Raw genomic sequence first — 14,508 nt, forward strand, 5'->3', positions numbered from 1 at the left:
CTTTTACATTTTATAATGTCATATAAATATCTATATAATATCCTTAATTTTGCCTCTTAACCATCAAAGCCTGAACTATTTACTATCTTTAAGAAAAAGTTTGCTGGCCCGTGCTCTAAGGGAGTACAATACATAGCCTTAACTTTTTATATTCTATTCATACTTAATCTGGGTAAAATATAAAATGTAAGAGCATTGCAATTACACAGTTCCAATCACCCCCTCCTCCCAACATCCTTTGTACTATAGTTGTCATTTGTATTATACACTCCTTATTACAATGTTAAAATGTTTGTTTTAAATGTTCATCTGGATTTGTTTTCTACAATGTATTTTTTTAATTAAGAGAAAAAATAGTCTTTAACTCATCCAGATAATTTATCATTTTCTGTTCTTTTTGTTTGTTTGAAAATCCGAGTTTACCTTTGGTATTATTTTTCTTGAACCTTAAGGACTTCATTTGGCATTTCTTATGGTACAAGTGGCAGTGTATTCTCTATTGCTTCTGAAAGTGTCTTTATTTTACCTTCATTCTTGAAGTGTATCTTCGCTCGATGTAGAATTCTACATTGGTTATTTTTTCAGCACGTTAAAGATAACATTCCATTGTTCTGCCTGCCATTGTTTCTGATGGAGAAGTCACCATGAACATAATTTAGCTTTATTTCCTTTGGCTACTTTTCTCCGTACTTTTGGTATTCAGCAGTTTCACTGTGATGTGACTGCCTTAAGTACATTCTTCCTTTACATGTTTTTATCTGCCTGAATCTCTCTGTCCCCTTTTGGGACTATAGGCACATGTATATTAGTCCTTTTTATATAATCCCACAGGTTACAGATCCTTTCCATATTTTTAAATCTTTTTTTTCTCTCTGTTCTTTAGACTGGATGATTTCTGTTGGTCTGTCTTCAAGTTTACTGTCTCATTTGTCATTTCCAATGTGCTAAGCTCTGGCCAGTGAATCCTTCATTTCACTTATTTTTCAGTTCTGCAATTTCCATTCACTTTTACTACACTTTTCTTTGTGGTGAGATTTCCTATCTGTTCACTAATTATAATTAAATTTTACTTTATCTTCTTTAAATCAGACACTAAATGGATAACTTATTAAGTGAAAAAGTTATAGGATTTTGTATACTATGCAGTTGAGTTTGTTGTTAAACAAAGAGAAGTGTATGAAAGAGTATATATCCATATGTTTATGTGAACATAGAAGTCTGTTGTTATTTACCATTACTAGTGGTTACCTCTATGGGGATAGAATTGGGGAGGGTTGGACAAGGGGCTGCTGAGAATTTTTCATCCTACTTTGCATTATTTTTAAATGACAGACACATAGATAACTTTAAGAAATTATATATGTGCTTTAATTTTTAAAATTCTTTTGACAGTTTTATAAATGTTTGCACAGAAGTATATATTTTCTTTTTCTGGGTAAGAAATTTTCTCCTCTTGTTTTTATTAAATTGATTAATTCTGTCTTCAAATTGAGGGACCATAGCATACATAATATAAATTGTCGCTGTTTTTCAACTTGCTTGTATCCTTACTGTTCATCTGTTAGAAGGAATCCTAAAGCTCTCCACAGTCGTAATTTATATCAACTTCTCCATTTATTTCTAAGTTTTTGTGTTATATTTCACTTTATTGTTCTATTAGGTATAGAAAGGTTCAGGATATTTTTATCTTACTCATTAATGAAATTTTTAATGCTGAAATTATCTTAGTTCCATGAGCTATTGTTTCCTTTAACTTCCTCTTTATTTCTTTTTAGTCTTAGCACTGTACTTTCTGGTGCATCTTTTTGGTATTTTATTGTTCATCCTTTTATTTTAAAATAAAAACATTGTCATTTGGGTGTTTTGCTTTTAAGCAGCAGCATGTAGCTGGTGTTGCATTTGCTGTCAAACCAAGTGGTGTTAACTTTTAATAGTGACTTTACTTAATAACTGATAAATTTCATGAGACTTGCTCAGGGGTTGACTGAGGCAGATGAGTAGGTGTTTTGCTACAGCAATAGGAAAGAAGGAAGGTCAGGGCAAAGGAAGTAAAGCATCTGTATTAGTCACCTTGGGCCGCCATGACAAAATACTGTGGACTAGCTGGCTTAAACAACAGAAATTCATTTAGTTATAGTTCTGGAAGCCAGAAGTTCAAGATCAAGTTGTCAGCAGGTTTGGTTGCTCTGAGTCCTCACTCCTGAACTTACAGATGGCCACCTTCCCCCTGTGTCTTCACATGGCCCTTTCTCAATGCTCACACATCTTTGTCGTCTCTTCCTCTTCTTAAAAGGACACCAGCCCCATTGGATTAGGGCCCACCCTTACGACCTTATTTAACCTTAATTACCTCTTTAAAGGCCCTGTCTCCAAATACAGTCACATTAGGGATTACAGCTTCAACATAAGAATTTGGGGGAAACACAACTCAGTCCATAACAGCATCCTTGTGAGAGCACCATAGTGATTTCATAGACTCTCCGCCGAATATATAGTTCCATAAAAGGTCAGTTGGATATATAAGTCCATTGGATCTCAGTTGTATGAAGGAGTAAAGATGAGGGACTGGTGTATAAGCTGAAAGGTCATGGATTGGAGCCCCAAATAAGGTCAGGAACCAATGTGCCCATGGTGCTTGAGCAAAGTGAGTCAGAAGGTAGAAGAAAAGGCTGTGTCAGAGAAGGGAATGTGCACAGGAGAGAATGTGAAGATTGTGCAGTGTCTGTGAACAGCATTCACAGTGCAGGTGAGGTCAGTGTTGCTGAGAAGTTGGAGTCTTAGCCAGAGGCTCAGCCCTGTGGAGCACCCTGAGAGTGCTGACAGGTATTGGTGTGGAGAGGATGTGAGGCTGGTAGGTGATCAAATATTCAGGGCAGTGTGTGAAACCAGGAGACCTGTGGATGGTCCTTAAAAAGTATGGTAGGTAATGGTGTGGAAGCCACATTACAAAACAAGGACATTCATCCCACTGTGTAATGCTTGAGATACGAAAGGAAGAAGCTGTCTATCTACTTGAGGGAATCTTACAAAAATCTTCCTCTCAAGGAACAAGAGAGGTGTCTAGCCAAGGACATGGAATGAATGTTGGACAGAGAAGGAGAGGATGTAGGGGCATTATCTGACCTGTGTGTTCATTCTAGAATTGGCAGGTGGAGGCTGGGAAAATGCTGTACACCCTGACCTTTGTACATTTACACAAATATGTGTTTTCTCAACCTGAAAAGTATAGAATTATCAAAACATTTATATTAATAACAAGGCAGCTTACCTATCATTGTCTTAAAGCGAAACCTATCTTTTTTGTCTCGGTTTTAATCCTTGTTTTAATTTAAAGAAAAACAGCAGCTCTTACAATGATGTTGAGCACATTAAAAAGAATGCTGTACAATCCAAGGAGCAAGTCATTGTGGTTGCCCAGGAAGCTGTCTTGGAAACCCAAAATATATGTGTAACAGGAGGAAGACTGTTCTAGGTATAAAATACATCTTAACGGTTTCATTATTCTATATTTGGGACTTGGATTTAAGACAGGCAATATCAGAATCCTCAAAATAGGCTAGTTACAAGAAAAGTATTTAATTTTCTTGGCTGTTTCATTAATCAGAATGCTAATTCAATAAATGTAACAGAATCATTTGCAACAACATGGATGAACCTGGAGGATGTTATGTTAAGTGAAATAAACCAGTCACAGAAAGACAAATACCACACAATCTTACTTATATGTGCAGTCTAAAAAGGTTGGACTCATAGAGGCAGAGAATACAATGGTGGTTACTAGGGGATGGGGGTGGTTGGGGAAGATGTTGGTCAAAGGATTTTCACATAGAAGGAATAAGTTCAAGAGATCTATTGTATAACATGATGACTACAGTTAATAACAATATATTGTATTCTTGAAAATCACTAAGAGTAGATTTTGGGTGTTCTCATCACAAAAAATGATAGGTATGTGAGGTGATGCAATATGTTAATTAGCTCAATTTAGCCATGTCACAATGTATATATATTTCAAAATGTACACAATGAATATATACATTTTTTGTCAATTTAAAAATTAATTAGTTTTTTAAAAGTAACAGGAGTTACCATAATTATGAAGAATTATATGCCCTCCTGAAGTGACTAATCCTTGTTATTTATATTGACTAAGAAGCCTGGTAAGAGGTAACACAGAAGCCTAAGAATGAGAACTAAAGCCAGGTGCTGTGGCTTGCACCTGTATTCCTAGCTACTCAGGAGGCTGAGGGAGACCAAGGCAGGAGGATCACTTGAGGCCAGGAGTTCAAGACCAGCCTGGGCAACATAGCAAGACTCTGTCTCTAAAAAATTTTTTATAATTAGCCAGGGTGAGGTGTTGTGTGCCTGTAGTCCCAGCTACTTAGGAAGCTGAGGAGGGAGGATTGCTTGAGCCCAGGAATTTGGGCTACGTGATCTATGATTGTACCACTGCACTTCAGCCTGGGCCACAGAGTGAGATCCTATCTGTAAGAAATTTAAAAAATAAAGAATGAGAAATTGGATATCTGGTGAGGTAAAAATAGAGCTTTTATTTCTAAGTTGAGTATACAAAAGACAAAAATTAGTTATTTTTCATATGGAGGACAGAAATACACCAAGTTATAATTCTTTTTTAGTTACCAGTATTATTGTCAAGTTTAAGCTTTTTTCTGTTTATTGGCAAGCTAAATAATTGTACATGTTTTTAAGCATATATAGTGTTGATGGACGGTATTTAAAGTTTTAAGTTTCAGTCTCAAATAATTAACATAAGGCTGATCTCATTAGTTTAGGCAAAAATACAAGTAAAATTATTGCATGGGAACACTTTGTATAGTTTTGTTTTTGAATTTTTTAACAAAAATATTTATTCTTATAATGATTTCCTAACAGAGATCTTAGAAATTGAAAAACAACTTAATCAGTCTTAAGTTAAAAACTGCCTGAAAAATATGCCATTTCTGGTATTTACTTTGAGTAAAGTAATTGTAGATTCACATAATTTCTGGCACTGTCTGTAAATTATAAGATACTAGTTGGACACATATATCTACATGTGCCTAATCTTACATATTTATGAAGGCAATATTAGCCTATCTGATTTTTAAAATCAGTATAGGTTGACTCTCCCTTATCCAAAATGCTTAGGACCATAAGTATTTCAGATTTGGGGTTTGTTTGGTTGGTTGGTTGGTTGGTTTGCATTTTGGAATATTACCATAAACATAATGAGATATCTTGGGTATAGGACCCTAGTCTAAACAGGAATTTCATTTATGTTTTGTGTACACCTTGTACACTTGGCCTGAAGGTAATTATATTTTTCCTTTGAGGATGCTGAATAAACTGAATTTTATGTGCCTGTGTTTTGACTGTGACCTGTCACATGAGATCAGCTGTGGAATTTTCTACTTGTGGCTGCATGTTGGTGCTTAAAGATTTTCAGATTTTGGAACTTTGCAGATTAGGGATGCTGAACCTATATATTAGTCTTGGAAGTTTAGATTAGTTAAACTTTCTTTGAGAAAGCCTACATATCAGAACCAAGTTTTATATCACTAGAATATTATGCTAATGTTATATTTACACTGATAAAATAAGAGAAAAGACATTGCATTTGTCTTATTTGCAGGCTTTATCTTACTTTGAAATATTGATTCCACCCTTTAGTTACATACCAGCTAGTAAGGTTGTTTACATATTGTAGTAAATAAGCTCTGAGTGCCTCACATTTCTTTCTTATCGTGCAACCTAATAAGCAAGGTGCCTGGTTTAATTCACAGCTAAACTTTTTTCTTCAGAGCCAGAGCTTCAGCTGCAGCAAGAAAGATTTCCTTCAGAAACTGGCATATTTGAATCATTAGGAGTTCAATTTTCAATTTTATTTATTTTTTATTTTTTTGAGACAGAATCTTGCTCTGTTGCCCAGGCAGGAATGCAGTGGCGCAATCTCGACTCACTGCAACCTCCGCCACGCAGGTTCAAGCACCTGCCTCAGCGTCCTGGGTAGCTGAAATTATAGGTGCACACCACCACAACCAGCTAATTTTTATATTTTTAGAAGAGACAGGGTTTCACCATGTTGGCCAGGCTGGTCTCAAACTCCTGACCTCAAGTGATCCACTCGACTCAGCCTCCCAAAGTGCTGGGATTACAGGCGTGAGCCGCTACACCTGGCCTGATTTTTTTTTTAATTTAGTTATTCTTGAGTTTTTAAATTTTAAATTTGTGTCAGTGCCCATTAGTCTCTATAAACCTATCAGTGCAGGAGCACCTTAGATTTAAAATATTTTATAAATAAATTCATTAACCTGGTAATATTTTGTGTTAAAATTTCTTCTAAGACTAAATATTCCTAGTGTATACACAGAATGCCAAATTTGGTGACCAACTGAAAAAATTGACTAATGGAGAATTAAAGTTTTGTTTTTCTTCTGTCACTCCATATAAATGTTAAAACCATGTTGAATTAAGATTTCTCTGAAGGCGCTTCTATAATTCTGAAATACATTTAGTGTAAATAAAAGCCTGCCACTTTACACATAGGCACAGCAGCTAGGGCTGTAATAAGCCTACATATCAGAAGCCTTGGTTCTTATAAGGGTGGGTGGGAGGTATTACCTGTGTCAAAATTATAGTCACTGTGCTTAACTCAGGACAGACACAGGAGTTCCTTTTACTGCTGAAAGACCTACTTACCCATGACTATGCCCTAATATGTATGAAGGTAAGCCAAGGAGATATGAGCAGTTGCTTCCCTTCTCCTGTCGTATTCAAGAGAAACAAAATAGCCAATAAATCAAATCTGACAACTCCACCCAACTCAAGTTTCCATAATGTCAAGGAAGTTGCTGGCCAGAAATAGAACACAAAATCAGTTATGAGTTGTGGAACCTCAGACAACCTAGATTAAACCAAATAAACTTAGTGAGAACTCAGTGAAAGCAGCTAGGATTTACTGCTGAAAAAGGGTCTTGAGGGACCACCCGGCACCTGTCCTGAATACAAGGGCTGGAAGAGCAGGCTTTCTCTGCAGGAGCTCCTCAGCACTGGCGTGGGGAGAGGCAGGCATCAGGTTAGATTGTTGGTTCCTCTGTCTGTCATCAAAGCCTGAGGTAAAGGCCACCAGAGCTACTGAAAGGAGAAAAGTTGAGCTTATTTACTGGCCAGGCAGTGAAACACAGAAGGGAAGACATTCACTTAGGCAGTTTGCTGAGTAGGAAGAGTCAGGAATTTTTAAGTGTTAGGAAAAGGTGGTTCTGCTCATTGTAATTAGGATTGAAAAGTAGCATTTCGCGTAGCATGGAATAATTCTGGAATGTGGATGTGTACACTTTTAATAAGCTTGATTGTTCATTGGTCAAGAAAAGAGCATTCGGGTAGATCCATCGAGATCTCTACCTGGTTACTCATATTGCCTGGTCATTGATTGCCTTCAGCTGACTAGACCCAGTTGTGATAAAACAATATACTCAATGTTGACATCTCCTACACAAGAGGCACTATAAGTAGAAATTTCTTCTTTTACACTGATTTTTGGGGAAAATTTTATTTACACTAATTATGGAAATAGGTTGGGGGTACCAGGAGGGAGCATCCTTTAAAGTCATTGGGGACCTGGGCTCTGTGTTGTCCATTGCTGAAAGCCTACTGCCTCCTAGAAATTCTGGCATAGAGTAATCTAACAAATCTTTGTTGAGTAGGGAGACAGCAGTTTGGGTGTGTCACATACTGTTTCACTACCCTCTCATGCTCCTCCCTACACCAGGGCTTCTCTGTTCACTCCAAATAACTGCTTTCTCAATCCATCCCCTTGTCCTCATAGGGAAATAAGGAAGGACATTTCCACATGAGTCCTAGGGTTAGACATCTTTCCATCAAAGAAGAAAGTACTTGTGGACATGATTTATCTCAGTGTGCATGGTTGTGAGTTAGAAGGTAATTAATTGTATTGAAGATGAGGGGGAACTGTTCCATACTGGCCCTATTTACACACCCAAAAATGCCAGGGATGCTTGTGTAGTCTTATATGTAGAGCAGGTCTTAACGAGTGGGTTTTCTAGATTGTAATGCTAGACGTAAGAAGTAGCGGTAGGCTGCAGAGTAGGCCATGTAAAGGAAGTCCCGGTTGGATGGCACTTAAGGCCTAAGTGTTTTGAAGCCTAGGGGATCTGACTAAGCTGATTGCTCAGGCTGCCCACTGAGGACTCAGTTGTGACTCACAGTTTTCTCTCTGCAGCAGATCCAGAGCCAGAGCTCTACCTCGATCCTTTCTGCCCTCCGGGTTTCTCCAGTCAGAAATTCCCCATGCAGCATGTGCTGTGTAATCATCCCCCCTGGATCTTCACATGCTTGTGTGCAGAAGGTAACATCCAGCCTGGGGATCCGGGCCCAGGGGACCAGGAGAAGCAGCAACAAGCCTCTGAGGGGAGACCCTGGAGTGATCAAGCAGAAGGTCCTGAGGGAGAAGGTGCCATGCCTTTGTTTGGAAGAACCAAGAAAAGGACTCTGGGAGCGTTCTCCAGGCCACCCCAGAGGCAGCCAGTCAGCTCTCGGAACGGCCTCAGAGGGGTGGAGTTAGAAGCCAGCCCAGCTCAGACAGGGAACCCTGAGGAAACAGACAAATTGTTGAAGAGGATAGAAGTCTTAGGATTTGGAACAGTCAACTGTGGAGAGTGTGGACTGAGCTTCAGCAAGATGACAAACCTGCTCAGTCACCAGCGGATACACTCAGGGGAGAAGCCCTACGTGTGTGGGGTATGTGAGAAGGGCTTCAGCCTAAAGAAGAGCCTCGCCAGACACCAGAAGGCACACTCAGGGGAGAAGCCAATTGTGTGCAGGGAGTGTGGACGAGGCTTTAACCGGAAGTCAACGCTAATCATACACGAGCGGACACACTCCGGTGAGAAACCTTACATGTGCAGTGAGTGTGGGCGAGGCTTCAGCCAGAAGTCAAACCTCATCATACACCAGAGGACACACTCAGGGGAAAAGCCTTACGTGTGCCGGGAATGTGGCAAAGGCTTCAGCCAGAAGTCAGCTGTCGTGAGACACCAGAGGACACACTTGGAGGAGAAGACCATCGTGTGCAGTGACTGTGGCCTGGGCTTCAGCGACAGGTCAAACCTCATCTCCCACCAGAGGACGCACTCTGGGGAGAAGCCCTATGCCTGCAAGGAGTGTGGGCGATGCTTCAGGCAGAGGACCACCCTTGTCAACCACCAGAGGACACACTCAAAGGAGAAGCCCTATGTGTGCGGGGTGTGTGGGCACAGCTTCAGCCAGAATTCAACCCTCATCTCTCACAGGCGGACGCACACTGGGGAGAAGCCGTATGTGTGTGGGGTGTGTGGGCGAGGCTTTAGTCTCAAGTCACACCTCAACAGACACCAGAACATACACTCAGGGGAGAAGCCCATTGTATGCAAGGACTGTGGCCGGGGCTTCAGCCAGCAATCCAACCTCATCAGACACCAGAGGACGCACTCAGGCGAGAAGCCCATGGTGTGTGGGGAGTGCGGGCGAGGCTTCAGCCAGAAGTCAAACCTTGTTGCACACCAGAGGACGCACTCAGGGGAGAGGCCGTATGTGTGCCGGGAGTGCGGGCGAGGCTTTAGCCACCAGGCCGGTCTCATCAGGCACAAGCGGAAGCACTCGAGGGAGAAGCCCTACATGTGCAGGCAGTGTGGACTGGGCTTTGGCAATAAGTCAGCTCTAATCACACACAAGCGGGCTCACTCGGAAGAGAAGCCTTGTGTGTGCAGAGAGTGTGGCCAAGGCTTTCTCCAAAAGTCACACCTCACCTTACATCAAATGACACATAAGGGGGAGAAGCCATATGTGTGCAAGACGTGTGGGCGGGGCTTCAGCCTCAAGTCTCACCTCAGCAGACACAGGAAGACCACGTCTGTCCACCACAGACTGCCAGTGCAGCCCGACCCTGAGCCGTGTGCAGGGCAACCTTCGGATTCCTTATACTCTCTCTGAAGGCAAAGATGGGGACAAGGACTAAGAGTCAGAATGTTGACACTTTGATGAAATGGAGTAGAGAAATGCATTCTGTAAGTGGTCAAAGGACATTTGACTGTTTACTTTCTCCACACTAAGTCTTCTCCATGTTTTGTGGCCTTCAGTTGTAATAAACTTGGCTTCTTTATACATCCGTAACTGTGCCTGTGTCCCTCATTCACTCATCTATAACAGGGATAAGGAATGATACAGACATCTGAAACCCTTAAGTCCGCTATTCCACAGGAATTCATTTCCTCGGAAAACAAGAACCAAATCATTTGTAGATTTATTAGAAAGACTGGACCTTTGTATGGGGAGAGAATCTAGGAACTACACAAAGAGATTTCACGGGATGGGAGGGGATCTTCCAGAAAGTGTAGCTTCCTCTAGTCTGCAGCTACCCCCATCCCTTGGCTCTGACAGCCCCTTTCCTGCTTCTCTCCTCCCAGCTTTCAAACATCTCCGTTGTTGCCTTTGCCCCTGACTACCTTTGTTGCGTTTCTCAGACTTTTTTAGTCCCTGGTCCTTCCATCGGGGGCCCTCTCACCAATACATTGTCCCCAGCACTCCAGTCCCAGGGCCTGGTCTTGCAGCTGTGACCAAGCAGAGCCTTGGATCTCAGTTACACCCATATCAGACCACCAAGAAAATGGATAATCTCCAACCACCCCCAGCTATACCACCTCATCAGCACCTCCATAACTACAGTCAGGCACTGCATAATGTTCGTCTGCGACGGACTGCATATACAGTGGTGGGCTGGTAAGATTATAGTGGAGCTGAAAAATTCCCGTTACCTAGTGACTTTGTAGACCTCCCAGTGGGACAAGATACAGAGGTGGATAAGACAGTGATATGGATCCTGACCCTGTATAGACCTAGGCTAATGTGTGTGCTTGTGTCTTAGTTTTTAACAACAACAACAACAAAAATTTAAAATTTTTAAAATAGAAAAAGCGTATAGGATAAGGATAAAACAAAAAATATTTTCGTACAGCTGTGCAGTGTGTTTTTGTTTTAAGCTAAGTTACAAGTGAGTCAAAAAGTAAAAAAATTTAAAGTGTATAAAGTTAAAAGCTACAGTAAGCTAAGGCTAATTTATTATTGAAGAAAGAAAAATTTAAAAATAAATTGAGTGTAGCCTAAGGGTACAGTATGTATGTCTGTAGTAGTGTATAGTAATGTCCCAGGCCTTCACACTCACTCACCACTCACCGCCTCGCCCAGAGCAACTTCCAGTTCTGTAACTTGCCATGTATGGTAAGTGTCCTATACAGGTGTACCTTTTTTTTTTTTGCTTTTATGTTGTATTTTACCTTATTTTTTCTATGTTTAGATGCACAGACTCACCCAGAGCAGCTTCCAGTTCTGCAACTTACCATTTATGGTAAGTGCCCTCTACAGGTGTACCGTTTTTTTTTTGTCTTTTATGCTGTATTTTACCTTACTTTTTCCATGTTTAGATGCACAAATAACTTAGCATTGTGTTACAGTTGCCCACAGTACTCAGTGCCTACAGTACTCGGTGTAACCTGCTGCACAGGTTTGTAGCCTAGGAGCAATAGGCTATACCATATAGCCCAGGTGTATAGTAGGCTGTGCCATCTAGGTTTGGTAAGTACACTCTATAGTGTTTGCAAAATGACTAAATTACCTAATGATTTCTCAGAACATATCCTTGTTAAGCAACACTTGACTGTATATGACAATCTTTAACCATGTGTCTTCCTCAGCCTTCCAATAACAGAGATTAAACCCTTGAAGCCACATTCCACAATCAGTCCTGTAATACCAGTGTTTAGGAGTTTGAATCATGCTCCTCTATCCCAGGACCCAGTCCCCATGTCAGTCATCAGGTAACTGATCTAAGGTCTTTAAGCCACACAGTCTCAATAGTTATCCTATCTCAGGGCTTAATGTATTTAACCCTACATAAATATTATTAACCATACCTCCTTCAGTGTCTGGTTTTGCTCAAAATAAGTGTCCTTCAAGGTAAAGATCATCTCAAGGGTGCAACTGTAAGACCCCTTTTTAAGACTTCAGAAATATTTAAGTGTGTGGCTCCTTGACTATACACAAAATGGTTCTAAATTTTAAGGGAATCATCCCATAGCACCTTGACACTCAGCCCAAATGAGAGGCTTGTCCTGAAGAGCTTTGTGGATATGGGTTTTGTCTAATGGAATGAGCTTCAATAAGAGGCATACCCTTAACGTTTGTAACAGGAACACCAGCTTGCTCTGAAAAGGACAGAAAAGCCCCTACCTCTTTCTATGGGCAGGGAGGCAGGGTGAGAAACCTACTAAGCTGCAAGCACAGGCCATTTCTCATGGAAAAGGAGGAATAACTTGGACTGCAGACATCATGGAGAATCACTCTCAGGGGCAGTACTGTGCTACTAAGGTAACTGGTGGCATGTGCCCAGCTGAACTGCTGAATTTCTATGAACCAGTACCTGCTATTTCCCCATTTTTTGATAGAAGCACTTTTTCAGGGATAGTTATCCCTGAATCTACACTGGGTGTTAGATATGCTGCTTTGGTTCCCAGGTCTTCAGATAAAGCATCATCTACACCTTGACCTGATTTAGAGAATGAGATCCCGATCTTTGAGCCAATGCCATAGTGGGATAAGACTTTGGAGGCATCTTAGGACGGATGAGTATATATTTCACATGGAATGGATGTGTGAAAATCATCTCCAAGATGGACGTAATCAATTCATCCCTCCCTATATCTTTATTATGAGATGGGGTGAAGGGGAGTGACCTGTTACCTTCCCCATGTATCTGGGCTGGTCTTAGTGACTTGCTTCATCAAGAGGGTATAGCAGAAATGATATTATGGGACTTCTGAGACTAATTCATAAGAAGCCTTGCAGCTTCTACACTTTGAACCCTGCTGCCATGCTGTGAAAACTTCTAGTCACATGGAGAGGCCTCATAGAGGTACTCTGGTAATCAGCCATAGCTGAGCTAGCCAACAGTGAGCCTCAACTGCAGTCACACGGGAGAGCTATTTTGGAGGCCTGCCCTGTCAGGCCTTTCAGACGACTGAAACCCTAGGTGACATCTGCAACCAAGTGAGGGACCTCAAGTGAGAACCATTCAGCTGAATTCAGTCAACCTATAGAACTGAGGCATGATGATAGTAGTTGTTTTAAGCCTCAAATTTTAGGATTGTCTGTTATACAGGAATAGATCATTGGAACATATAACCTTGGACTGACTTCCTAACTGATTCAAACTCTCAAAGTCATAATGAAAAAGGTCAGATTTGTCTATACAAAAATAAATTCTGCAAGGCAATTCACACTTACGGACAAAACAAAAGACAAACTTGAGAGATGCTGTCTTTCCTATCTGCATAATACCATTAGAAATGAAGTTTTAAAAATCAAAAACACAGTCGAAGATACTAAAAAATACAAGGACAGATCACAGCATAGGAAGAGAAGTCTTCTTTCATTTGAAAATATCCTTGACATCAGTAAAGGTACAAATGAAAGCCACACAGAGATATTTGCACCTGCCAGATTAGCAAAGACTACAAAATTTGGACATAGTATTGTAGATGGTGGAAGCAGGCACACTTCTACATTAGTCTTGGGAATACAAATTGCCACAAGTCTTCTGGTGGACAACTTGGTAATATCTCTCAAAATTTAAAATTCATATTCCCTTTGAGCCCAAAATCTAATTTAATGAATTTATCTAATAGCTGTGTATGTTTATGTGCAAAATGACTTAGATAAGTTATTCAATGCAGTCATGAGTAATTTCAAATTTTAGCAAAGAAAAACATGTTCAGTAGAACTGATTAAATATAAATCATGCACAAACGGACAATATGCTGTCGTAACAAAGAATGAGAAGCATCACTATGTACTTATATGAAAGAATCACCAAGATTAATCAGTGGGAGGAGGGATGGGACAAACAGTCTGAGAACACTGTGTCCAGGGTGCTAAGTTTTAGGTTAAAAAGAGGCAATCAAAGAACATATTTTTAAAAGAACAAAGTTGGAGAACTTATACTTCCGAATTTCAAAACTTACTATATAGCTCCAGTAGTCAAATAACCAGTGTAGTTTTTTTAAAAATATAAGCCCAACAGCAGAATTTTCTTCTAAAATGGCCCACAAAGACAATTTGCATTCAAATTTGCATAAGTAGGGTTTTCTAGATGTAATACCATATTATATTTTTCTTCCAAAATGGTCTTGAAAGCAGGATTATTTTTCATCCAACTTCACTAAGTCTTATGAGTTTTTAGAAATAATTCTTATGCCAGGCTTTTCTAAAATGACCCAGAAATGTAACTTTTCATCTAAATTTGTTCAAGTTTTTAGGACATGTGGTCATAAACTCTATGCTACATTATTTTACAAAGTTCCCCAGAAATAAATACACTTTTCATTCAAATTCATTCAAATCATGGGTTTTAGGGTACACAAATTCTTTGTCAAATTTCTCCCCAAATGAGTAAGAAACCTG

At 40.1% G+C, this 14,508-nt stretch overlaps 1 protein-coding gene across 25 annotated transcripts in view; it reads left to right on the plus strand.

Moving 5' to 3' along the window:
* Positions 1-10,167, plus strand: part of ZNF133 (zinc finger protein 133) — a 28,759-nt gene extending 18,592 nt beyond the window's left edge. For 15 of the 25 annotated variants that reach the window (XM_009436878.5, XM_063803157.1, XM_063803156.1 and 12 more), the window contains one exon: positions 8,240-10,167. In XM_009436878.5, the coding sequence (XP_009435153.1) occupies positions 8,240-9,987 (1,748 nt within the window). In that variant the 3' untranslated portion in view covers positions 9,988-10,167. Of the gene's footprint in view, positions 1-3,382; positions 3,473-8,239 lie in introns of those variants that run through there. The other 10 variants (XM_063803160.1, XM_054674812.2, XM_063803162.1 and 7 more) reach the window with 2 other exon arrangements.
* Positions 10,168-14,508: the final 4,341 nt, after the last annotated feature.

Source organism: Pan troglodytes, chromosome 21 (genome assembly GCF_028858775.2).
Source record: "Pan troglodytes isolate AG18354 chromosome 21, NHGRI_mPanTro3-v2.0_pri, whole genome shotgun sequence".
Lineage (NCBI taxonomy): Eukaryota > Metazoa > Chordata > Mammalia > Primates > Hominidae > Pan > Pan troglodytes.